Here is a 27,630-nt window from a genome sequence, read left to right as displayed (position 1 = left end):
GATCTCTACACTACACATTGTGTAATAAGAACCATTGTTTTAAAGAAATATTAATTGCTACATGGATGACTTTGACGTCCGGTGTTACGGTTGAGTAATCAGGACAGTAGCAATAGTCGGGCCAATAAGGGGAGTTTTTTATTCCCTTAAGTTATGGCAGCATATCCACATTACCCAAACTAAACATGCTAATCAACTGGTCAGACCCAACCCTACCATGGATGTATACAGAAAAGTATTATAGCATTAGGGGTGGGGCGCCAGTTAGTCCTATGAAAGTCGCTCAGTGGCGGATGAAGCCAAAATGACCAATCCATTGAGACAAAAAAGAGATACATGCTGATTTACTGACAGAATGTTGGACCCAATAAAATGACTTCACTGGCACAGGAGTATCATTGCTAAGTGTTTGGCCATTGGCCCTGCTTACTTTCTGGGGGCTTTGAACCTAGCTGCAAACCGCCAACGTGATACAGTACAATAGCCCAATTGACAGATCTAAGACAAGGACATACACAAGCAAACTCTAGCGCTATGTGTGCTGCAATGGAGACACAGGGAAAGAGAAGGAAGGTGCATGCAATGTATCAGTAAGATATTAATGACTTACTTAGTACTTTACTTTGTCCCCTTTTGACCTGCCTGCCCATAACCTGGGATATTTTCTAATAACCAGTGGCACCGTTTGTTGCATGTCCACCGGCCCCTGTCATTTTCAGGGTCATATTTTATTTGAACCAATCTTTTTATAGATGTAGGGGAGGAGAGTTTTTAGTTTGTTTATGTAACCTGCCAGTCAGCGCAGAAGATGAAAGCAAGGTCTTGTAGATGTCAGACTATACATCCAACAGGGCAAACGCTCCCCTCGGAAGCACTCTGTCCTACATCTCTGCCAACTCATGCAGACAAATACATTCTCTTTGGGTGTGATCTGCTGCTGGGATCTGTCATCTATCATTTCTCTGTTTTCTGTCACTACTTAGTAGGTCTGTCTCAAGCTGGTTGAACTATACTACATTCACCAGTCCCCATTCTTTTGGGCCTAGCCATTGTCAACCATAATAGTGCTTTAGAAAAATAGAGGCTAATGTATCTTTGTCCAGTTAGAAATACAATCATGCAGAGTTACCATCATTCATTGTGAAAGAAATGATTGTTTTCTTGTCTCTGTCTGGAGTAATGTGTGAAGCCAGCTAGACCTCCATGTCATTAATCTTGCCACTGTTACAAGAATATTGTTAAAAATGGGCGAAAATACTCAAGAAATGACAAATCAGCCTGCACCTTTGCAATTTTATTGGCTTCAAGTATAACAACAGCGTCCTGTCTCGTTGAGCTTGGTGATGAATGCTGCGACGACAATAATACTGACTGTTACGACCTGAATGAGCATGCAGCAGACACAAAAATTACACAGGCCACACATAGAAAATAATGCTCCATTTATTTCACTGTCTGGTAGCTTCTGTGATCAGTAGTGTGGCACTAAGCTGAGAGCTGACAGTACATCATTGACAGAACAGAAACATAGATGGGTGGGTACACAGATGGGTAGAGAATACAGCGGCAGAAAGAAGTTGGCAGAAAAGAACATACAGAACCCAAACATCAATGAATGAACAGGGTTTGCTACATATCCATTTTGATGTGAAATATTGTTACCTGAAGTTTATCGTTGAACATATCTAAGACGTATTATCAAAGGGCCCTCGGTTATCAACAACGCACAGAAAAGGTTCTTAATTGTCAGTGACGGAAGTCGGTATTTGTAAAATGTGTGTCACTGCTCCAAACAACCCCATATTAATAAAACCACAGGTTCTAAACCATGGACATAACGTTTTGCTAACTGTTCGTTATGAAACACTCTAATTATAGTCCAGTCCTTGAAGTATTGCTGCAAATGTCACAACAAGGGGTACGACTGCAGCAGTTCAGGACGTATTATAAGACAAACTCCTGAAACACTAAAATGCATGTTTTGGTTACAGAGCTATAAGAAAACAATTTGTTGGTACACACATGAGAAGCTTGAGGATTCAACAGATTTGATCAAAAATGGCACTTTATTTACTATATGCATGTGACATACTTAGCTAAGCATTCGAGGTTATGTTTAAAAAGTGTTTTTAGTAATTGTCAAGCCAACTTCCTGGTTTGATGTGACCTTTCTACCAGACTTCCATATGCCAGAATGATGTTTGACAGTGTTTGTCTTACACACAAAAGAAAACCAAGATGCCACATAAATAATGCACGCAACCTTGAGTTGTCAAACAGCAACAAATCCACATGGCTTTAGTATGGCACTATGTGCATGTGACTTACAGCAAGAAGGTAACAGAGGTTTCCTTAGCCATAAGCCCGACCAAAGCTTTTTACAACCTACAACAGAGGAGTTTTGCTACGTTCAACCAATCAAGGAAATGAATGGAATGTATGTTGCTTAACATTTAATGAGTATCAAAAAACCTGAGATATGAGTCTGGTTTACGCCTCACAAGAACCAAATATCAACATAACAACCCTGAATGGTTTGAGTCTGTATTTGTGGCAAAGAGAGAAAGGAAAAGGGCCACATTCAATTACCAATGCTAACAATGTGTCACATGTATGCCCAAAGGCAATGCAAACAGGTATGAACAAAACATTAAAGCCAATTCATTGGATTTGTTCATTTGTATCAAGACCTTATTGCATACGAGTTGCCTTTTTTTCTTGCTAATCAGGCACAATGCCTAGGGGACAGTCTCTCCTGTAGTATTACTTGTAATATCACAGAGAATTTAGAAAGTCATTATTCTGGCGAATGCTTAATAATGACTTGTTTATTGCAGCAACCAGAAAATATTCAAACCCTCAAGATATCAGTGTACCAATGCTTTTTCTTTTTTTACAACATACTTTGAGTTACGTTTGGTTTAAACAAAGAAAAGGATTTTGGTAACCTGTAGTTCTACCCTGAATGCTTACATATAGAGGTCAAGAACACTTACAAGAAATAAAAGTACAACAGTAAAACATATTATATGTGGACTTTGTTTTTCTTTGTTATTGGGAACAATTTTCTATCTTGCTTAAATACAGTTCTACATGAACTGAAACCAGTTAAATATTCCGTCCGTCAATTTTGATCTTTTGTTTTGTTTTCAAAGGATTACTTTCAAGAATTCCTTTGATTCGATGTTGATAAATGAGGGCCCAGGACTCTGTAACTGCTGTCGTTATGCAAGTCAAAGGTTAAAGGTCTGCTCTCAAACTTAATGTTTACTACATCATACACGCAGCACAAAACAAATAAAGATTACAGAAATACATCACAGAAATCAACTGGCCTAACAAAAGCACGGTCCAATGCTAAAGACGGCATTGGGTCTCTTTACCGGCCCATCATTTGCATGAACACAATTTACTGTTAGGCATGAAAAGTCTGTTGAGGAAAGGGCATCGTTTTTACCTAAAGGCCCCCTATCTGTTCACAAAACACATGAAATACCTGGAGCTGACATTAATCCATCCTATAAACACCAGTTCTCCAGTAGCATCCTATTAGCCCCTGGTGGAGCAGTCACACATGCCCTGGCAGAGACACTGGCAGAACCCATAGACCAGACAAACGGTAAGGCTTGATGGCACCAGGCTAACACATACAATGCCCAGGGTCACTCTATGGATCACCAATAAATAGATTCCTAGAGGCAGTGAGCCAAAGTATAAGAAACCCAGCAGCCAGACCAGGATACGTGGGACATGATTACACAACTTGGACAGGGCGTCCTGATCAGCCGGTCCATTGGAGCCCATGGATACGGAGTCCAGGCTCTGCTCGGCATAGATGTCGGAGCTGCCATTTCGACTTGGGGAGTGCTGCAAGTCCCTCTGCACTTCCATTATAGTAATGACCAGGCAGTTTGAGGAGTCATGGGATGGGCTGGATGAGGAGAAACTCGTAGGAGTCAGGACCACCTCCTTATGGTCGGAGCTCCAGGATTTGTCCCGCATCGCCAAGTGGGACATGATGATAACATCGTCAGGGAGGGCTGACACCTCGTATTCCGTGATCTCAGTTTGGTGTCGGCAAAAGGGGCATGAGATGAAGGCCGCCCCATCAGCAATGTCCAGGATTTTACCGAGGCAGCGGGCACAGACCCGGTGCAGGCAGTCCAGGATCTTAGGCTTGCGGTTGTGGGCATTGTAGCGTTGGTAACAGATTTTACACTCTAATTCCTCTGGTGGAGGACATTCCTTCTCCTCTAACTCAGCCTGAGGACAGCTCATCTTCAAGTCATATTCTGAGGAAGGTGAGAAAAAGATAGGTAGAAACACAATCAGAATGAGAGTTATAGGTAGAATGAGATAATATGGTTCAGCAATAGAAGAGACTTTGACTAGAAGGTTGGAATTTGCACTGAAACACACAGATTTTTGCGACTACTGTATCTCTGCCCTGCAGGGAAAGGTCATCAATCTGACTTCCTATCTGTCTGCTTTTATTCTCTGAACCTGCCGGTGATGAATGATTTATGATTTGGGAGTTGGATCTGGGTGTCATCCCTGAAGCCTTTGTGACATTGTATGGCCAGGAATGCTATTGATCTTCGCAGAGAGGTGGTGGGAACAGTGGCTCATTGAACATTTCCGGTTAATTCGGGAAATCTGCATAGAAAATCTACAAAACCGTTAAAGATCTTAATTTAAATTACCTGAGCTCTGACCCCTATATAAAGCCCTTTGTAGGTTTTTATTTGGTCTGAATACAAAACTATAGAGCAACGAAATGTCTAAGTTAAAAAGTGAATCCTTCCTCATTGTAACAATATTAATGTTTTCTAGGGTAAAGGTTATGAGTGTGTTTTCAAATGAATCAGCCTCAGCATGTATCACTATGCCATCCTCTTTTGTGCTATGTTACATGAGAAAAATCCATCTGCTTTCCGGAAGAAATTCTCAATCATCATTAATAGGATCTAATGATCATTGGTCCATGAAGCATATATCCATAGTTACCAAGCAAGTATAGTGTAGTATGTAACAGATATTTTCATTGCCCGCTCATATTTTGTTGTAAGTTTCATTACAATTTCCTCTTTTTGATCTTGCTTTCTATAGCTTAATTCATGGTGAACTTGTTTTAAGCCTTTGAGAGGTAAACTGAATTCCACCCACTGCCTTCCTGATTCATTATGGCCATGTGTTCAAATGTGCATTGTAGAATGAACAAACCCTTTGGGTAATATGTAGATTCAATAATTCAACCACATATTTTTTTCAGGGACCAATAATTCAGGGCAGTGTACAGTAACATTGGACATTTCACATGATGGTGTGGGATACTATGTTGATAACGTGGTAATCTCCTGGTAAAAGTGTGTTTATTGATGCAGTAGCAACAAGTTAGTACACTGTTGGGTCAGTGGTGGTTTGGAGAGATGGTTAAAGATAGAAACCAGAAAGATTTTTCATTTTTAGTATCAACTCTAAAACTCTGTCTCACCCACTACCTTGGTTTCTTAATACTACTATTGAGCAATAAGACAGTTGTCCGGTTTAACTCATAATGCCATCACATTATGTAGGTCCAAAATGAGTTGCCATGCACAAACACACAAATAAAGCTTACAGACAAAGACAAGTAGACTAAGTAAACACTTTATACCATGGTGAAAAGGCTATCTAAAGGGAATATACAGTGGGGCAAAAAAGTATTTAGTCAGCCACCAATTGTGCAAGTTCTCCCATTTAAAAAGATGAGAGAGGCCTGTAATTTTTATCATAGGTATACCTCAACTATGAGAGACAGAATGAGAAAAATAAATCCAGGAAATCACATTGTAGGATTTTTAAAGAATTTATTTTCAAATGATTGTGGAAAATAAGTATTTGGTCAATAACAAAAGTTCATCTCAATACTTTGTTATATACCCTTTGTTTGCAATGACAGAGGTCAAACGTTTTCTGTAAGTCTTCACAAGGTTTTCACACACTGTTGCTGGTATTTTGGCCCATTCCTCCATGCAGATCTCCTCTAAAGCAGTGATGTTTTGGGGCTGTCGCTGGGCAACACGGACTTTCAACTCCCTCCAAAGATTTTCTATGGGGTTGAGATCTGGAGACTGGCTAGGCCACTCCAGGACCTTGAAATGCTTCTTACGAAGCCACTCCTTCGTTGCCCTGGCGGTGTGTTTGGGATCATTGTCATGCTGAAAGACCCAGCCACGCTTCATCTTCAGTGCCCTTGCTGATGGAAGGAGATTTTCACTCAAAATCTCACGATACATGGCCCCATTCATTCTTTCCTTTACACGGATCAGTCGTCCTGGTCCCTTTGCAGAAAAACAGCCCCAAAGCATGATGTTTCCACCCCCATGCTTCACAGTAGGTATGGTGTTCTTTGGATGCAACTCTGCATTCTTTCTCCTCCAAACACGACGAGTTGAGTTTTTACCAAAAAGTTCTATTTTGGTTTCATCTGACCATATGACATTCTCCCAACCCTCTTCTGGATCATCCAAATGCCCTCTAGCAAACTTCAGACGGGCCTGGACATGTACTGGCTTAAGCAGGGGGACACGTCTGGAAGTGCAGGATTTAAGTCCCTGGCGGCGTAGTGTGTTACTGATGGTAGCCTCTGTTACTTTGGTCCCAGCTCTCTGCAGGTCATTCACTAGGTCCCCCCGTGTGGTTCTGGGATTTTTGCTCACCATTCTTGTGATCATTTTGACCCCACGGGGTGAGATCTTGCGTGGAGCCCCAGATGGAGGGAGATTAGCAGTGGTCTTGTATGTCTTCCATTTTCTAATAATTGCTCCCACAGTTGATTTCTTCACACCAAGCTGCTTACCTATTGCAGATTCAGTTTTCCCAGCCTGGTGCAGGTCTACAATTTTGTCTCTGGTCTCCTTTGACTGCTCTTTGGTCTTGGCCATAGTGGAGTTTGGAGTATGACTGTTTGAGGTTGTGGACAGGTGTCTTTTATACTGATAACGAGTTCAAAAAGGTGCCATTAATACAGGTAACGAGTGGAGGACAGAGGAGCCTCTTAAAGAAGAAGTTACAGGTCTGTGAGAGCCAGAAATCTTGCTTGTTTGTAGGTGACCAAATACTTATTTTACTGAGGAATTACCAATTAATTCTTTAAAAATCCTACAATGTGATTTCCTGGATTGTTTCCCCCATTCTGTCTCTCATAGTTGAAGTGTACCTATGATGAAAATTACAGGCCTCTCTCATCTTTTTAAATGGGAGAACTTGCACAATTGGTGGCTGACTAAATACTTTTTTGCCCCACTGTAACTTGCCATATGAGCAACTCCACATCAACACAAATAGCCAAAACATAAGGAGGAAATAATAAAAAACAACAATAAGAACTATGGACCCAATATCTATTAACAAAATGAGAACCATTGTTTTTAAAACCCCATGACAAACCTTTTGTTTTGTAGTGTTATAATGATGGCCCTAAAGGACAGAAACAGGGAATTTATTCTCCCAGGTCAGTGAGTTTGCAGGACCAATCATACAACAACTAGAGTAGGGCAAGTCACAATAAGAAATCCATAAACAATTTAATTCTGCAAACATTCCATCATGATACATTGACTGGATGCGTTTCTACCACTCACATGTTTCTCCTGCTTTTAATACAAAATATAACTGAGCCATGATGTGTTCTCAGATAACCAACTACAAAAGGCAAAGCGTGACACGCTATTATTCAGTAAAGCAAAAACAAACACGCTGTGGTTTTCTTGAAAAGACAACTAGTCCTGGGAAATAGGTGGGATCATATTTTAAAGTGCTTAGTAGAAGGGCTGTTATTTCCCATCTCCAGACATATCAAAAGATGTATCCAGACATCAATGTATTTTTCTACATACCGTATTGAATTACATATTCATATGATGTGATATATATTTGTTAAACTATTTAAGCATTTAAATAACGTTGTAACGATGTGACTTGTATAAAGTCTCTGGATGCAGAACATGAATCGTCTCTTCCATCAAAGATTTTGTGAACGTCATGTTTTCACAAAATGTTGAAACCTGTTTTATTTATCATATAGATGAGTGCCTTGTGTTGGAAGATGTCAGATACTTGTTGTATTTCTGGCCCATAAAGATTAAATGAGTTAGGAAAGAGTTAGCCCACTTTCCTTTTTTTGTGTCACTATGCTGAAATGTGACCCTTGAGTGTGTGTGCGCCCTGACACCAGAGTTGGACGATATTGATACAAATCAAACATCACTATACCTTTGACCAAATACTTCAATATTGATATTGAAACAAAACTGTTGGGTTTACAACTGTTGAGTTGTTTCATTGTCGTTTGTGCCCTAGAGCAATTGGTGGCTCTATTCAAATGATGTATTTACAAATTTGGCTCCCTTGCAAAACAGTGACAAACAGATAGAGGAAGTGGAGGAAAATGCAGAGGGAATTATGTGGCCATTGTCAGGTATTTACCTACAGTATTTTTCTTGTCAGTCAGGCCATGAGCCTTGAGGCCTCCACAATTTGCAGCTTGTTATCGCTAAAAGAGGTGTTTTCACTGAAAATCAACCATTTTTTAAACTCTGAATTACCCAGGTTCACTATTTTGTGCTTTAGCTGTAAAACGTACAGTACTTGTCTAATTTATGTCAGACAACCCTGGAGTAAGATTATTCAAACTCGTAAGAGTAGCTCTGAACTCGCCTAAACCTTGCCCAAATTTGTCTCCATTGAGGGGCATGCGAGAAGAGGTACTGGTCCAATAGTGGTAAAGATAGGTCATTACAAGAGGTACAGTTACATTGCCTCTATTGTCCTATTATGTTCATAATTGAAAGTGGACATGTTTTGTCTTAGTGTGGTAATTAAGCCTGCAAAAAAGGAAGTGAAACTTTAAAAAAATACATCACTGAGTTTACCATACGCTTTATTCGCAGTTACCTCATCAGTGCTGTTAATTCTTACTTTACCTCTTTATTTAGTCATTCGAAAATCACCCACCCATAGGGAAGATGCTATATAAAGAAAAGCCAGTCGTTCATTCATTCATGACCATGACATATAGATTGAATAGGAGCATGTTGCACTGGAAAAAGCCCAGCAGGCTCACTGTGCCCTGCTGACTGTTGAATATTTCAGGCAGCAGTCAGTTGCATTAAAAAAAAGCCTTCAGCATCATGTCAAATACGTAATTTATAAGCAGCTGCTGAGGCATCAATTGGCCAGTATTCTCTCGACTTCATAGACAAATACCTGTTGTAAAGAAAGGGCAGTGCACTGGGATTGTGCAAGAGAAAAAACACATTTCCACGGGCTGCTCTGGTTCAACAACTAGCAATGGTTTTACATTCTTTATCTGCTGCCATATTCCTCATTTCTCAACCTTGAAATTGCTTTGAGCTTCTTGTTGAAAGGTTTATGAACACAATCCACATCCTACCTATGGGAATTCACTCTCGTAGCACCATGGAAAACAAATCTTAAATCAGAATAGTGTAGCCTTTAGGGAACAAAACAGTCTTAAACACAAGGCATTTGTTAGGTTGCTCATAGTTCTCTGAAAGTATATTTTAAAGCTTGAGTTTTGCTTTACTGCTTGCCACCATCTTGTTCAATACAGGCAGAAGGAATCTAATAGGTGTTAAATGGACTGCAGCTGATAACCAATGGAGTGATAGAGTGGTTGATTAGTAAATCCTGTACCCTGAGTTACAGCAATATGGTTGAACTCGCATGGAAATTGAGCAATGTTATTTATAAAAATACTGCATTTATAGCCTTCAAATTCATTCACTTATATTTTAATGTAGGTTTAATGTTTATGAATATATGTGTTTTGATGTACTATTGAACAGTCTCTCCGGTTGACTGACTTATTGACAAATTGACTCACTGAAACATATTTTGAATTTGGATGGTGAAACATTGTCTGTTAACAGTTATGTTGCTCCACCATGAAGGGCTCATGATTAGGTGGACCGAAGTTGACCTTAAGGAACTGAATGGAGAGGAGAGCCTTGATGGTGGAATGGATGAAATTGTGTTCTTTCTCTCCAAAGTAATTATGGATCCAGTTACATCTTCCTGTAGCACACGTCTGGGTTACTCCATTGTTCTCTGGAAACACTCGAGAGACTGGAATTGGAATTTTCAGATGGCATGTTGAGATTGGTTTTGTAAGGATTAAGGAGGCTAAAAGTGTACTTGAGCAACATCCAGATACCCAATCTTAAATAATTATCTTGGATGCACCTAGAAAGATCTGGAGTTGTCTGTTGTCTAGGTTGCAAATTGCACTTAATCACCAATGCGAACTGTTGTCCTGTATGCATGTTTTTTTCACTACGGCATAATTGTGCTATGAAATTAAAATAGCAATTTCCTTCATTCTTACATGAAAAAGAAACACAAGCACAATTTCATAACATGGCACAAGAAATACAAGAACAAATTAAGTCTGAATTAATGGAGAGATGTCACTACAACCTTATACAGTAACTATCTATCAATCTGTCGCAGTGGATGTGATTTACATTATTGCCCCTCTTTTAGACAAGACGTCATTGAAACTAAATACTGTTGAAAATGCATATCTGTTCTACCACCTTCAAATGGATGGATTTTGAATTTACTGAACAAATAATACAATCTGAAAACATTTGAGGAAACTTGTACTACATATGGAAGGATACACCACTGGAGAGGAACACACATGAGATTCATCAGTTGTGTCACTGCCATCTAGCAGACATCCAGCAAATGCTCAAATGTGCACTGTCTCTTTCCTCATTTAATCAGAAGCTTATTTCCCACAAGCAGCTAGAACAAAATTATCCTTCAAAGAGGAACAACATCATTTGTTTTATCAAGTGCCCCAAAACAACCTACGTTTAGATCAGGCAACAAATCCCTTTAGTGGCAATATGGATTTGAGACAATCTCGATAGGATCACACTAGCCATGACGCCAAATTCATGCATTTGCATTTTGATCTGAACGGTTGCATATTGTGACAATTCACCTTGACAAAATGTGTCCTCAGACAGATATATAGACATCTGGCGAAGTACTCAATGCTCCTTCTGCTGTAGTTCCTGCTAGTGTTTTATGCCATGATGACACAACCATACAGACTCGTAAGTTTAAACATGATACCAGGTGTTTGGGCTGGTAATAATGTCCACAGCAAAAGAGGATGGATGGGTCCACACAGTCATTGATCATCCTTTAACATAAACCATGTCCAACTGCTTTCTGCTAACCTCATTCCCTAACCTCACACATGTGATTATCATTCTAACCTTAACAGATATCTTTTCAACCCAAATCTTTCCCTGAAGCTAACCAAGTCGTTGTTGGGATTAAACCTTGTCGCATCATAAAACTGATGTATTAGTCAGTGATTTGTAACACTTTGAGGGCATAAATTATGATTTCCTGGTGCTAGGGATGACAGATGACCGAGTCTGTCATTCTCAGTGGGCAGTTACTTATAGCTTAGTTTTTCCTTCAAATTGTAAGATCTGTTGGCTACAACATTATGCACTTTTGAGCCCGATCTACTATAGGAGGTCCATCCAGAGTCACATTTTCCTTTGGGGAAATCAATATTACTTTGAAATAATTCTACAAACCTCTATCTGTAACCAGTCAATACCTTCTTTTAGGCAAAAAGAGCTTTGATCAACACATTTTCAAGTAATGGAAATCACTTTGATCTCCAAGATGAAAGCTGTGTTTTACGGCTACAGAAGTCTGTACTACACAAGCCAGACACTCTGTTGGATCTGCAACTTCACAGCCAGAATTACACAACCGTCAATATTCTGCTGAGATCTTGGCAAGTCCAAATAGATGGCAGTGGACTGCTTTGGTAAAATACACCTTAAGTTTTCAATATGCACGAGTCTGTGTGTGCATCTTACATTTTCTAAATCTCCCTAAATTGCAGGAAAGATGGGACACTTATTGTCCCCATCACATTCCCCCCCCCCCCCCCCCTTTCTGCTCCTTCTTTTAGTGTGGATGGCTGATGATAGCTTTGACCTTTTCTGTTAGAATATGTGCCTGGTGATGCCTCTCTGAATTTTGCTATTGATCCTGAGGATTATGTTCATGGTGATGTTTGCAGATCTTGTATCTATATTCACACAGTTAGGCATTTACATAGAACAGTCTCTTGGTCAAATTCCTTCATTTAAAGAAAATAAATATAATTCCTGATGAAATACACAAAATAAGCTTTAAATGTACTGTCTAGAGGGGATCCATTGAGCACAAGTTGTTTGCAAATACTATTTATATAAATCATCAAACATAAATGTTGTTGGATATTGTACGTTCATTGAATCTTGTCAAATTTAGATTTTTATATGTATTTCTTTATTTAACTGCATGTTCGTACATTGAATCATTGATATCAAAGACGAAATAAGGTTTAATGTCTTGATTATTGACAAAAGTGGATTTGATTGATTAGCAATTTAAGCTGTAATTATGCTTCTGTAAAGATTCACATATGAATGGAAGAATTTCAACTTTAATATGTTGTAGTATACTCCATTGCTTCATGAAAACATTTCCTGTAACCACACTGTAGAATCCCCATAGCCCCCGTAGTTATTTTATTAAGGAGGTACAAGTCAGCCCTTCCGGCGATGCTATAGAAACCCACAGAAATAGATTTGGTGACACTGTCACACAGGCATTAATGAGAGTTGAGAGTTTGTCAGTGTGCACAGTAGCCCGCTTGCTGATCCAGCCACTGCTGACAGTGTGACCTGTCAGAACAAGCTTCATTAGACTGTCAAGTCCAGTAAACTAGAAAATCATTTGAATGCTATATGTTTGTTGACTGAGCACTGTCTTTTCAGAGCAAAGAGGTCTGAACCTACCGGAGCTGTTGTGTTTCTGATGCTAGGGCTTCTCAGTCAAAACAATATTAAAAGACAGATTTAGATTACGCAATGGAGCAGCGTGTGCTCATCGGAGTAGTTTTCTTTAATGAGAATAAAGCTGCATTCACTTCATAGCAGTAAAACATCTCTGCACTGACGTTGCCGTTGTGTTTCTATATAGAGAGCAGTGCCACCCCACAGCTCGCCGTCTTCCTTCCTCACTATTTTACTGATATCTGATGGTTTGGAACAACTTATCTACTGTGCCTCCTTGTCTCATTGCTGTTACCTATTAAGTAGAGTGCTGTTGCCAGTTGCCTCCTAATGGAAATACAGAACTCGAAAAGTAAGAAGATCAACATATCTTGGTAGTACAGCAATCCCTATAAGTATCGTTATGCTGTCGACAAGCTCTGCTCTTCAGAAACACACATCATACATTTAAGATGATGAAACAAGATCAACACGTAAATAAGAAAAGTGCCAGAAGGGTAAACAAACAGGCAGTTTACAGATACATGTTTCAATTCCATCAGCCCTACTAATAACCAACAAACCATTATTTATTAGTCCAGCCAAACACTGGCAAACCATTAGCATGTCCCAAATGGGTCTAGACTCCCCATTTTCCTTTCATCATTCACAGAGAGTTGTATTATATGATATTGCCGAAACAAACTGGTGTTATCCTTTTATTTAGGACCAGAACTAATAGCTAATCTAACAATAACATAATCAATCTCGGAGCCCATTGGTCTTGGTCTGACCACCATTCACTGTAGCCTCTAGGGCCATCGGCTCATACTTAGTGGTTTTTAGTGTAGCTACAAATAGTTTCTGGGCAAATACTCCCTCTTCCATGTTCTGCCGATTGTTTACAGTCCTATTAGCTACTTGAAATTCACAATGGAGTTTGAGAAACTTCATCTGCGGTCTGATTGATCCCAAGTAGCCAATTCAAAGCCAAGCTAATAAAAAAACAAATTGCCATCAGAAGATGCAGAATACCATTTCAGCCATCTTTTGCTCGCTACATGAATTATTCACCTGCAACGAAAAACCCACTCAAAAGTCATTTGTCAATATGACACAGACTACAAACTGAAACCAGAAAACTTAAGTTCCCCAAATCATGTCTGGTTGTGTTCAGGTCCTGCCTTCATATGCAGAGTCTGTTAGAGTCTGTTTAGATTACATTGAATTTGACATTGGCAGATGTGTGTGATAAGGCTGAGTAGGAGAGCATTGCTAATCTTTCTGTGTGTGTGTGTTTGGTGTGTTCTGTGTGTATAAAGTAGAGATAGTATTTTATATTTATTTATTTATCGTTTATTTGGTAGGGACAGATACAATATACATTGACAGACTGAAAACAACTATCCGATGCAAGTATCGTAGTTTATAGCGAATGCTAGTTTGCAACACTCGTCCCTAGAAGGGCTGTTATGGAACTATGAAATTACAACTAGTAAATGGCTAGCAATGCATTTGGATACACAATTCAGAAAGTAGCACAAATAAATCAAATTAGCACTGATGGAAAAGTAATCTACATGCAGCTAAAACTAAGTACAGTTGTTATTTGCCATTTCCAGACAACCTCAAACAAACCTTCCCGCACTTGTTGGCTTCCCAATTAGCTTCAACCCTAAGCGAAGGTCACACAATTCAAACTAGAAGGGAATGACGAGAGAGTTTGGTGGAAGGTAGAAAATCAGATTGTCCTTGATATTGAGTTTAATTCTACAATCCACAAGCTTATAGGATAAGTGGCATCCCTTACAGGGCCAAGGAAAAAATGCTGACATATAGTAAAAGCTCTTTATAAACACTACTATGCATCACATTCAGGAAGTCTTGCTTAATTCCCATCTTGGAGATTTCCAGGAACCAACAGGATTCCATTGTTGACAACTGAATGATGCCCTGTATATTTTTAGTTTTCTATCAATTCTATGTATTCAATGGTTAACCACTGAGAGCCAACCCATACTGTACAACCACAGGGTTTTTTCTGTTGGCCTCTGAGTGCTAAAATATGTAACCACAGACTTGCATTTCCTACAAATGGAAGCCATACAGTAAACAACCAGTACAGTAGGAGTCATTCAGTATCTTGCTTATTTCTTCAGCTACAGCTTCCACTGCAGGCCAGCAGCAGGTTTACTAGTCTTATCCACTCAATTCCTACACTGTCTTCTTTTGTGTCACTATGCTTCCATTTTATTCAACCATTCTTAGTAAGATGGGTGTAAAGCAGTTTCATGTGGATTAAGCCTGTCTACCCTATGGAACTGCCTCTTTACTTAATGACACTTGACAGCCAATTTCAGCAGAAAAGGTCAGTCAGTTTGCATATGCAATTATGATTTATAGTTCAAAGAATGTTACTACTGCTGCAGGGAATTTAAACTTTTAGATCTGTGTATTGATGAATTGGATAAGAGGCTATGTATGGTGTTGTTAGTGAGGTTGTGGGGTGTTAATTATAATAACGGCAGGTTGGAAGATAAACGAAGGGGAGGGTGTATATAGAGTAGCAGCCTTTAACCCAAGCGCAAGATTTATGCTGCATTGAGACTGTTAATAGCAGTTGTTCGTCCTTCAGCACAAGGCAGGATATATGGCAGCACTGACACATGGTTGGCTTTTGAACAGGTGGTAGGACCCAAAGGATCTTCTAAATGGCTTCTCATAGGGTCAAATTAAAGAACCAGGAAACTGTTGTTATTGTCTGGTCATATCCTACCTTCACATAAAAGTCCATTAATGTGTTATATTCCGAACTGTAAATGGACATTCCTCCTATATATTTTGATCAATTGCTACCTTCAGTTTTGCCATATCAAATTCTGCACATTTTTTCAAGTAATCATCATATACTTTTTTTTACATTTAGTTTTCTTGTAAACAATAATTTAAAATGTTTAAATTGTATTATTTTAATTGTTAATTGTTGTATAGGTTGATTTTTTTAAAATAGCTTTAAAATAGTCATGTATTTGTTTCTTTTGTGACAGGTTAATGTTTATGTATGCACCTATACACCAAATGGCCATAAACCTGATTCCAATTACGATTCTAAATGTATTTTAATGTACTTCAACCGATTTAGAAAATTACTGCGTAGTTATTACACATGGAGAGCCACTGCCAAGTTGTGACTCTTTAAGATTGTGACTTATACCAAACACTGAAGTGCACAATCATAAATACTCGCCGCTCTGAATTTTGAGTGTTTTTTTGTTGTAACTGTGTGGAGAAGGTCAGCCAGCCTCTTGGCTACAGTTGCAGGGGGGGGTATATATTGGTTTGGCGTTTCGCAGCTCAGCTTGCTGTAAGGACTAAATGTCACCGCTTCAGCTGGGCTGATTCTGTCGCCGCGCTGCCTCCCTGGGGGTTTGATGGATATAACAGGCCAAGTTTTGGACACATTTTTCCAGGTTATAATTCTCAAACCGAAAATATAAATTCCATTCATTACAGAAGCACAACTGGGAATTCGCATGCTGGTTGAGAAGAGAATTCAGGCCAATGTTAAGACTCTAAACTGGCAAGGCCAAGTGCCCAATGCATGATTAGACTAGATCCAGACACGTTTCAGATGAGATTTTAGAATCCACTTCAGCTGGCTCTTAGCCACCCTGCTTAGAAAGGACATGTTGATTGCATCTTGAACTCGTTTGGATGTTTGTTCTCTGAGGAATGTAATATTATGCTTCTTTGAATAGGCTCATCTTTTCATGCATTTTCTTTTAGAGAAAATACAACAAATAGATCCATTCATGAATACATAAAAACATTCTAATGATGTTTTATTGACAGTTGACACTATATTCAAAATGTTACAAGATTATTGCAAAATAAAAGTAATCAAAAACCCTTATAATTAAAGCTATATTGGTCAATATATTGGTTATTTTGGTCTTCTTAAAGAGGTACTATTGTGCTTTTAGGGGGTTTTCCGATCCTGTAGTGTGTTATATAGGTTTTTATGCATGGAAATGGTCTACAAAGGCTAAAGTCCAAAAGTTCCCTTCCGAGGGAGTATCTCAACTGAGCATAAAAGGCCCCTTTAAGACATATTGTCAGTTTTGTCATGCAATTTGGGAGATGGCTGGTTCAATTATTGGCAGGTGTGGTTTCACTTTATGACTTTCTCAAACACAGAGAAATCCGAGTAAGATCTTGTAAGCTCCCAATGTCTATCTGTGACATAGGGCAAGAGGAATAGCCTGTCATAGCTGGCCGCGAAGAACGTCAAACCACAGCAGGACGGTGGCTGATGACAGGTGCTGCCAACTAATAACCACCTGAATACTCTCTTTTAGAGAAGCGGTCGGTGGTGGAAGAGAACCGAGTGTGTCACTTTTGCAGGACTATGTTGGCAGGCCTTTATTAACTGTGCTTCATTTTGAAGGTGAAGCGTGTATAAAACTTACTTATGCAGAAAGGGTTAGCTTCACTTTTCAGTTCTAATTATATTTGTGTTAAAGCAGTGTGGTCCTCAACTGTGTAGTATTGCATTCTTAGACATTCACACACATACACACACACACACACACACACACACACACACATATTCACAAACCTTATTACAAAACGTGATGATTGCATTTTGTCCTCAACAGGAAGGGCAGTCCCCCCAATGTGAGTGTGTACACCAGTTAATGTCCCCACAACAGGAGCAATACATACACACATACACACATCAGTCAGTGTTTGGTAAATGTCAGTAATCAAATCCAAGTCAGATACTTAATCAGTCACAAACATTACTTGTGACACTATGATTGACTGCTTCACTCCCAGTGTGTATATTGTCTGTCTGCGTATTGACTGGATACAATTTGTAGTCTGATCTATACATAACCTTTTGGGAAACAGAGTGTTCTGTCTAGCATTTAGCATGAACAAAAGGAAACCAAAATAATCTAGGTTGTGTCATTTACCATATTCTGTCTATAAGGTGATAAAGCGAACCGTAATGTATATAATAAGTCATACAGTCATCATTTTAATTGTTTAATTGGTCATATTTTGTAGTAGTTAAAGCCCTTCTTTTTTGTCAGTCAAGTTTTAGAGTTGTTATTATTATTAATATGAATAATATTGGCAAAACCTAAAAGCTTGTTCCTGTGTTCAACTACTTTATATATGTTTTTTTAATGCAATTTTCAAATAGATTATATTATTACTGACTGAAGGTGTTACATGTAACACAGACTGTAAAGCCCCTAAGCGACAATCGGGCTATACAAATACAATTTGATTTGATGTTTTAAATTTCTTGCTCAGGTTAAGGTTAAATAGCCCTGTAAGTGTATTTAATTACCTAATCCATGTTGATGTTTCGCTCATAATCGTCATATTACTCTGTCACGGTTCTAGGCTCTGTAATTAAGTCTGATACATTAAAATGCTCATCAGGTAAATTGTTCTGAGCAATTAATGTGTCGATAGGAAAAGTAAGAATGTTTCCTTATAAGCTTGGTGTTAATCCCATCGAATGCATGGAAAGCACACATTGTAGATCTGAATCGTGTCCACTCTGATGTAGAAGGGTTTTTAATTAGGAAAATGAATATTTGATGATTTAATTTGGGACGGATAATGGTTTGATTTTCTTTGGAGTCTTTCCTCTGTGGACTATTGGTGTAGAAGTAAATTGATTTTGCTCCTCCATTTTTGCTCCAGTTGGTAGCCATGTTGAAGTAATACTACACTTTGATTATGGAAACAGAACGACAATACTCACTGTTAAACTTAGTTGAACCCAATGTTCTTTTAACTGACAGCAAAAATAACGTTCACATGCTCTTAGCTCTCAAGTCTATCCCAGACATTATATTTCTTTTGTTTCTGCATTTCCTTAGGTTGCCTGTTTGAAAGCAATTTATTTTTCTAATGCAGTGGCCCATTATAAATTAAGGGGCCCTTATATGATCAATGGAAGATTCCATAATTACATTTTTCAAATGTGACATGTTTGCATGCTTACATTTTCTTACCCACGTCTGCTCTGATTGGTTAGCTGGCTGCCTCTGTTGTGATTAGTCAACCCCCTTAGAGATGTCCCGCCCCTTAGCCTATCACGTACAATGTGTTGTAGCGCTAGTCAACAAAAGTGCAATTTTTACATAATGATGTCACTATGTCGCGTAAAGTAAAGAAAGGAGTCCAATGGAGGCATTTTAAGCGGGGGGGGGGGGGGGGGGGGCGAGACACTCCCTCTGGAGGGTACACAGGGATTTTTGCAGACCATTTACATCCACAAAAACCTATATGAAACACTACAGGAAAGGGAAAATCCCTAAAAGCATAAAATAACCTCTTTAAAACAGTATAGTAGAACATGTGTAGAAATGACAAAACTGCAAATACAAGTCCATATATTAAAAACTAAACCCTATATATACATACTTAAACAAAAAGGCAATAAAAAGGCCAATAACATTGCTTTTAGTCATGGAAGAGGTTATACAGTTAATCATGTCATTCCACAGGGTTTTTAATAAGTCATTCAAACACACACACCAATAATAGGACTGCCATGAATGTGTCCTTGGTTGTGATTCGTTAGCCAATTAAAAGCATTTGACATCTGTTGGCAGTTCTCTGATGAAAGCTCTATAAAGAGGAGCCGTGTTTTCAGTACATGGTGGTTGCTCCCTGCTGCTTTCTTGGTACCATAGTCAGGAACAGTGGGGGCTGAAATGTGCTGTGTGAACACACATGTATAGATAATTACAGCTCACCTCATCTGGTATCATAATTACAAGATAGAAGAACGGAATAGACTGGTCTAAGGAGTCCAGCCTTATAAATATTAAATATATAACAAGTATTACAACACAAGACTAACTGCTCCAGCACAACATTTCTCGGAATCATATCCAAACAAGCCAGGCTACTTGAGAGTCCATAATTATTCAGAGTGAAGGGTCAAAACAACTTGTTTGTGTTACCGTTTATCCAGCAGACAGTGATATACTCCTACACACAGAGCTCAAGCACACACAGCATTTGTCCTTATACAGACCTTGTTTTCACATGAATACATCTCCAACTGCAGAGCAGCAAAATCCACCCTCTCTGTTTCTATTTTTGTGCGTCTTAATCAGTGTTTTTCTTTCTTTTATTCTTTAAATCATTTACTCGCCCTCCTTTTGCTTTATTGACAAGACTGTTATTTTACATGAACTGAGGCAACTAGTCCGTATACCAAGAAACATGTAGGCCACTTGTATGAGTGTGTGTGTGTGTGTGTGTGTGTGTGTGTGTGTGTGTGTGTGTGTGTGTGTGTGTGTGTGTGTGTGTGTGTGTGTGTGTGTGTGTGTGTGTGTGTGTGTGTGTGTGTGTGTGTGTGTGTGTGTGTGTGTGTGTTGCACTAACTGCAGTAGTTCTAAACTGTCTGCAGCTCAACAGCTGCTGGTCTGTTGATACAACCACTTAAACACTGGTCTAGAATTGTCACTTGCTGCACACACACACACACACACACACACACACACACACACACACAAACAAATAAGCCCATAGACATACAGATGCAGTCACACCAGCGTCTCCACAGAAGATCTGCAGCTTAGTGTGTGTATGTGTGTGTCGTTCCTCACCTTGTCCCAACGTGTGTGACTCCCCCTCCTCCACTCCAGTTGTCTCTGCTGCGCTGTCCTTCATGGATATCCTCCTTCTTCATAGCAACACTCCGCATCTCATTCCTGTGTGTGTGTGTGTGTGTGTGTGTGTGTGTGTGTGTGTGTGTGTGTGTGTGTGTGTGTGTGTGTGTGTGTGTGTGTTTGTGTTTGTGTTTGTGTTTGTATGTGCAGGTGTACCGGAGCCAGGCGTCAACCAGGCTGGCAGGGTTGGAGGAGGCAGCGGAGGGAAGGACAGCTTCCTACCAGAGGGAGATCCTTCACCTGCAGAGGCTGCTGAGAGAAAGGCAGGACGCTGAGAAGAGACTGCTGCAGTCCAAACGGTAGGAGGGGAGCGAGGAGCAGAGAGAGAGGGAGAGGGAGGAGAGGGTAGAGGAGAAACGGTAAGGAGGAGGCAGGTGGAAAAAGGGAGGAGGATAGGGAGTGAATGTGTGAATGAAAGGAGGAGGAGAAAGAGGATGTGTGTGTCGCTGGAAGGAGGGCAGAGAGAGAAGCAGCGCTAAAGTGTGCATGGAGACAGAACTGCTCACATCAACAAAACGGCTGCTGACAAAACACACAGAGATCACATCGGGTACAGCTCTTCTGTGAATAATGTGGCTTTTTCCTACATTGTTTCCCTCAAAAGAAAACCAATTATTGTCTCATTGAAGCACTTTATACATTTCTATAAGACAGAAATGACAGAATTTCTTTGAGATCATTCAGAAGCAGTGTTTATAAAGTTTGTCCCCGAGAGAACACTAACTCACAAGCCCTGCTCAGTACATACTGTAAATGTCTCGGTGTTCAAGCAACCGTTCTCAAACACATTCGTCACATCAACTACATAATGTGATAATATGTCAGTATTTGGTTAGCAACTTGTTACACTGCCCCCAAATGGCCAAATACATGAGTTAAAGATCCTTTTGGTTTGTTCTGTTTGTCCTAAGGAATACGCCAAATAAGGCTAGTCCATCTAGCAACTTATTTGACCCAAAACGAATAAAAAAAGAATGAAACACGGGATGACAAGACAAGACTGATGTCGAGAACAAATATGTGATTGTGCATTAATGCTTTCTGTTCCATGGTGACTTTAAATCCCACATTTAGATAAATTGGTAGTTGAAATCATAGTAGAGGACCTAGCGTTAGCTGAATTTCAGAGCTATCAGCTAATGAATTGACATTATGATGCTTTTTTCAGTAAAAAATTGTAATGGGCTAAGGTAAATTAGAACATGACAAGAACAATAGAAAACAGATGCAAGAAACAGAATTATGAACTGTTTAACTTTTTTAAACTAGCTCTAAGTGGCTTTGTGTATAATGCATATCATTTACATATATTTAAACTAATCAAATATTTTAAATAAAATACAATAATTTATCTCCTTATCATTTGAATGGTTTATTCTATGACTCTAACCATTATACAGTATATGACAATATAAAAGTAAAAGGAGAACATTTAGATTTCTTGGCAGAGAACACAGACTTCTGGAAGGTTGAAATTTGTTGTGGTTAAACAATGGTGAAAACAATCTTTCAAAAAAGTATTTACTTTTACGGAAATGTTGTTTGTAGAGACTTAAACTCTGGGAGTACTGTTCTAGTTTTAATGTGTTCAGTTAAGTAACACACTGACAGATTTATCTTTTATGCATTTTTCTGAACTCACAGCAGGACAACAGTATAACAAGTGTAGCACACAAGACATAAACAATTATGACAGCCTAGACAAAAAACTTGACTGGAACTTTGCTGCTCCTGAAACGATCTGCCGCTTCCCCTTTAATCCCCCCGCTGGTATGTCTGTTTTTAGCTTGGTCACTGGGCCTGCTGCATGCTGCTATCAAATGAAAGCTGGCTAATCAGATTGTTAGAAGATCCTGTCCTGCTCTGCCCCGAGGGCATCGTAATGACAAATCACACACACACACACACACACACACACACACACACACACACACACACACACACACACACACACACACACACACACACACACACACACAAACACACACACACACACACACACACACACACACATACACACACACACACACACACACACACACACACACACACACACACACACACACACACATCAGCTTTAAGACACCACAAACCACTGTAGTCTGGTCTTGTGAAAGTGCATTCACCCTGTGAGTCATTGGGAGTATGGGATGAGTGTGGTGTGGTTGAAACCCTGACTGACCTCCAAATAATTAGCCTGACATTATCTCGGCCGAAGTCAGTCGGCAAAAGACGATACTGTCAAGTCCTGATATAACTTTTGCTGTTGAAGTATCTTAGTTTAAACGCTTTATGAGCTGCCATGTTGCTGCATCAGACATGTATACCACCAGGTAGCAGCCCGATACTCTTCACAGGATGCTGACAGGTCTGGACGGTAACAGTACTCGGAGCCTGACAGGATAGATTCTGCTTGATCTTGTGATTCTTATGTGATTTTGTAATCAATATGCCATGCAAAGTAACCAAATAATTGCAGGTAACCTACAAGGCTACTAGACCAGTTCACCAGCCACAGCAAAAAAATATGACATTCAGTGTGGTTGTTGTCAGCCAGTGATCCACTTGGCTGAAGTCAAACTTCTAACCTCCACACGGACGAAAAAATCTATCTCTGCCTTATTTTATTTTCTCTCTGATCTGCTGCTTTGTATTCTGCCTGGGCTTTTGCAGCAGCTTTGCTGATAGGTTGTGATTGCCACCTGCCTGCTGAGTTCTGGGTAGCCTCCAGAGTGGCAGCACTGCATGAGACTTCCAGGAGCTTTGGAGGGGATTGAGTCTTTAAATGGGTTTCTCCCCTTTAAAAGTGTATATATAATATATGCTCTTATTCAATATTGTATCACATGATCAGAGATTATAGAAGTTGTTGTAGGTATAATGACTTAAGTATTTTGTGGCGGACGCATTATAATTGGTTAAAATTGATTGATGAAGACTGTACTGAGAATAGTTTGAGAATAGGATATATATAAGGTTTATACTATTGTCAATAGGTCTATAATATTCTTCTTGTAAACATTTTTGTAGGTTTCCTTTATATCTCAGTAGCAATACTGTTTAGTGATAGCGTTTGGAAAGTATCCGGGAACAGCCTTGGACTACTAAGAGCTCTGGTGTTTATGATTTTGTGCCATTTAGTGGTAAGGATGCAGAATGCAACCAACAAAATACCCCTCCCTTTACAAGTCATCATGAGCTGCCTGGTGCAGAACCTTGGTTGCACTGCCCTATCTTTCACGACATTCACCTAACAAAGCCATCTTTACCATGATAACGGTACCACCTCGCAACATGAAATTCAGGCAGTGGATGGCCTCACCACGGTTGCTGGACTACGTGGCTCATGTTACCAAAGTTTAACGAGTCTGTCTGAGAATCTACCATGGCCTTCAAGTAACATTAAAAGTTTGGTTTGTCTGTATTGTAGTACTGAAGAAACATGATGTAGCAAAAGAGGACAAACTCCCTACATAAATATAAGGGCTCATTCTAAGCTAACAAAAACACAAATTGTTTTGTTTCAGTTGATAATACAATAATGAAAACATAGTGTATATGTTTTCCACTGTGGAAATAATCGAAGGTGCAGTGAGAACGTTTGTGGATAATTATAAATGTCTCAGCTCGGGTTCAGTTGTAAGTCTGACATAAGTTCTGTCTTCCTCCTTTAAGGCATATTGGAGCGTTTGTTTGCTGCAGTCTTAATCTCTCCTGTTTTCACACGCTGGGAAACAGGCAGGGTAAATTGCTGACGTTAGTTTATGGAAATGGCTTACACACTTATAACTTCATGCATAATTGATGCTAGGGCCCATGAATGCAGATAAACTCATTGTGTTTGCATTTAATTATCTCTTGGTTTCCCCTCAGGTTCAGGAGTGGTTCTGAAAGGATCCTGGCTCAGTCTCCATTTAGCATTTGTTACTTTTCCCATGATTGTCACGATCCTGGTTTCGTATCTGTCATGTCTTTGTGTTGTGTGTTTTATTTTGAAAGGTTTTCCCCTCTTGTGTCAGGTTAAGTTTCACTCCCTGTCTTTAGTTTCCCTCCTTCCCCTGATTGTGTCATTGTGTTCACCTGTTGCCCCTGTGTTTCTCCTCCCCTCTCCAGCTGTGTGTTGTTTGGTGATTAGCCTTGTGTATTTAGTCTTGGTTCGGTCGTCGTCGTTTCCTACCTGATCCCGTACCTGCTACCTGCCTGTTCCTGCCCGTCCGTATGTCTGCTCCTGTTCCCAGTGTCCCTGTATCCCCTGGTTAGTGTTGGTGTGGTTATTTTTGGTTGAAAGTACAGCTTTAATTTAAATAAAGCTCGCCGTTTGTTTGGATCCATTACTGCCTCCGGTTCAATTTACTGCACTTGGGTCCTGTTTTTCCAACCCGCTGACAGAACGACCGAACCAAAGATGGACCCAGCAGTATGTTTGGACTATGCGCTGGTGGAGTTTTCATACCAAATTTTGTATATTTTGGGAGAATGGAGGAAAGCAGTGTCTAAAGAGGCTCAAGATGCAGCTCTCCTTCATGCACGTCAGGAAGTGGCAGAGAAGCCATGGTTCATGAGCTCATGTTTGTATTGCAGTTTAAAGCACGTGAAAGTCTTGCATTTCCACACAGTAGGAATATTTTGCTAATAACAGCACTTTACTCACATGGATAATCCATAATCCATTTTTAGAGCTACAACCTACACTACCATTTACCTTGCAATTCCACAACACATTTTCCCCAATAAAACAGAAGCCATAGTTGAACATATTATACTGAGAATAAAACGATACGATACTAAACGATAATACTTTGATGGTCAGATCGCGTCTGACATTTGACTTGCGTCACAGCAGCTCCATTTGTAACATCAACATGGACAGATATCAAGACAATACATGAAAAAACAAACATTTAACAAGACATCACAATCACTGAGCGAAACATGCTCAAAGGCCCTTTAGCGTGTAGTTGATCTGGGATTTAGCTCTGTATTTAGTCTAAGGATTGACTGGTGCACAAAAGAGTGCTTCAATCTGACTTTATTGAATCGAGGGACCCTGTATCTCCGATTAGATGGTAGCAGTTCATATTCGCTGTTCAGAACATGGTTTTGGTCAGAGATTATGTTGTTGGACAGCCTCACTAGGTTATGTTACGCTGACTCATAAAGTCTCTGACAGGGTTGACCAAAAATCTTTGAGCAGTTTCGATTGTAAAGCAGTTGACAAACAATTGTAACCTGGTAGTATTGCAGTACTGTAGAACCGACAAAATCACAGATGTAAAGAACAACAGAAGATTTTGTCTAAGAAGACCTAAGGCGGCGGAGAAAATAAATTCTTAGTTTTGTTCTTTTGCACAGATATTCGATATGGTTTTTCCATGACAGCAGATGGTCAATCATTACACCCAAGTATTTGTATGAAACTCCCTGCTTGATTTGATCTATGTGGATGACAAGGGGGACTTTATGGGAATCAGATGGTGAGCCAAAAACAATTTCCTCAGTTTTCTGCTAGGGCAGAACGCTTTTATTAAATAGGACTAAATCTGTATATCTAAAAAAAACTTGATGTGAAGGACGACTGAGTATTGCCCTAAGCATGCTGAACGTCTAATTTAAAACTTGCACTGGGACCCTCTCCGAAAATATTGATCTTCGAAAAAGCCAGTTGCAATTTAGAAAAGTCATTGACATGTGTGAATGTTACACACAATTCACTTCTGCTCAGCCACAGCAGTATCTGTCTGGATCTAGGACTATTTAATGACCCATTTGCATTTGTTAAATGGCTCACTTCCCTTTGGTTATGAAACAGAAGCAGAAGACTCTGTTGGAGCGATAATAAGGAATGATTGTCAAATGCTGGTGCCGGTACAGCCAGACCGTCATTTATAACCCTTTCTGCTCAGAAAAACAGTGAATCATGTCAGTGTGTGTGCTGACAGGGCGAGGACTGTGAGAGGGAGAGTTCTTGTGTTGCAGAGCGATAGACCAAATCCTGAGATGGCTGCAGCTTACTGAAGCTGTAGTTGTAATGGAGATGTACTGAGTTGGTGGAGCTGCTGCTGAGCTTTTTGCTACAGGTCAGACTGCAGCTGTGCAGCCTCCCGGGCCCCACCACTATCACACCAAAACACTCCTACACAAACACACACACTCCTGTTGAATTTTACATCTATTTTAGCTGTGTGATTTATCTTTGTATTCTGGCTGAGTAGTTTCAAAAGGAAGCAATGAAGACTGTAGTTGCCATGGGTAACACATCTGTGCATGCTGTTAGGGTTGGAGGCAATTAGCAGGTGCTGGAGTTTGTGAGGGTCTTAACTGAGGGGAGACAAGGGACAAACGGTATTTAATCCATGACTCAGGAAAACAGCATTAATGAAACTTAAGCTGATAGAGAATGTTTGTCTTTTTTCGCCTTGTAGTCAAATTAATGCTCTCAAAATAAATGTAGGAGCTAAGATGGCCTTGATGAATTGAAATTGAATTGAAAATATTGTGTCTCACCCCATCAACAACACATATTGTCCTGCCAAAGTGTTTATAAGAAAAAAAAAGCAATGTCTAAACAACAAAATAAGCAGTTGCTCTTGAAAGGATCCTTTCAAGTTTCTGTTGTATAAATCTGATCTGGTTAGTTTTGGTTGCGATTATTCCAGCGCAATAAAGAACACAACATCCTGTTGCCATTTCATACATAAGTTATGACGTCCTTTATTAGCCTTTGATACGTTAGTAGAGGGACATGTGTATGATGTTAGCATGTTGTCATTGCTGTGTTTGAGTTTTTCTTAATGACTCTTTATGAAGTAATCGCGCTAATGGTATCCTTCTGTGCTAACGTATTAGTTTTTTCCAATTTCTGGTTCCTGCCAGAAGTTTCTGTTACCAGTCCTAATGTCCAAGCCATCCAAAAACAAATCTCGTTTGATTTGAACCTGACTGAGACCTCCTGTATGGGTCAAACCAAGGTTCGACTGTTTGGTCCACACAATGGTGTGGTGAAACTTCAAAACCTGTCATTTTGTTTTGGATCAAATTGACACTACAGAAAGTCC

At 39.6% G+C, this 27,630-nt stretch overlaps 2 protein-coding genes across 2 annotated transcripts in view; one reads left to right on the top strand and one right to left on the bottom strand.

The window, feature by feature from the left end:
* Window positions 1–27,630, top strand: part of cep89 (centrosomal protein 89) — a 71,659-nt gene that overhangs the window by 34,558 nt on the left and 9,471 nt on the right. Inside the window, 1 exon segment of the mRNA XM_063880504.1 lies at window positions 20,726–20,874. Coding sequence (XP_063736574.1) covers window positions 20,726–20,874 — 149 coding nt within the window.
* Window positions 1,288–20,834, bottom strand: zgc:165481 (uncharacterized protein LOC100073327 homolog). The gene is made up of 2 exons (XM_063880505.1): window positions 20,513–20,834; window positions 1,288–4,292 (listed from the first exon to the last, which is right to left on the bottom strand). The coding sequence occupies exons 1-2, from the start codon at window positions 20,574–20,576 to the stop codon at window positions 3,550–3,552; spliced, it is 807 nt and encodes a 268-aa protein (XP_063736575.1). The 5' UTR covers window positions 20,577–20,834; the 3' UTR covers window positions 1,288–3,549.

This window comes from Eleginops maclovinus, chromosome 4 (genome assembly GCF_036324505.1).
Source record: "Eleginops maclovinus isolate JMC-PN-2008 ecotype Puerto Natales chromosome 4, JC_Emac_rtc_rv5, whole genome shotgun sequence".
In the NCBI taxonomy this organism is placed as follows: Eukaryota; Metazoa; Chordata; class Actinopteri; order Perciformes; family Eleginopidae; genus Eleginops; species Eleginops maclovinus.
The sequence above is the reverse complement of the archived record's forward strand: the minus strand, read 5'-3'. Positions and strand labels throughout refer to the sequence as shown.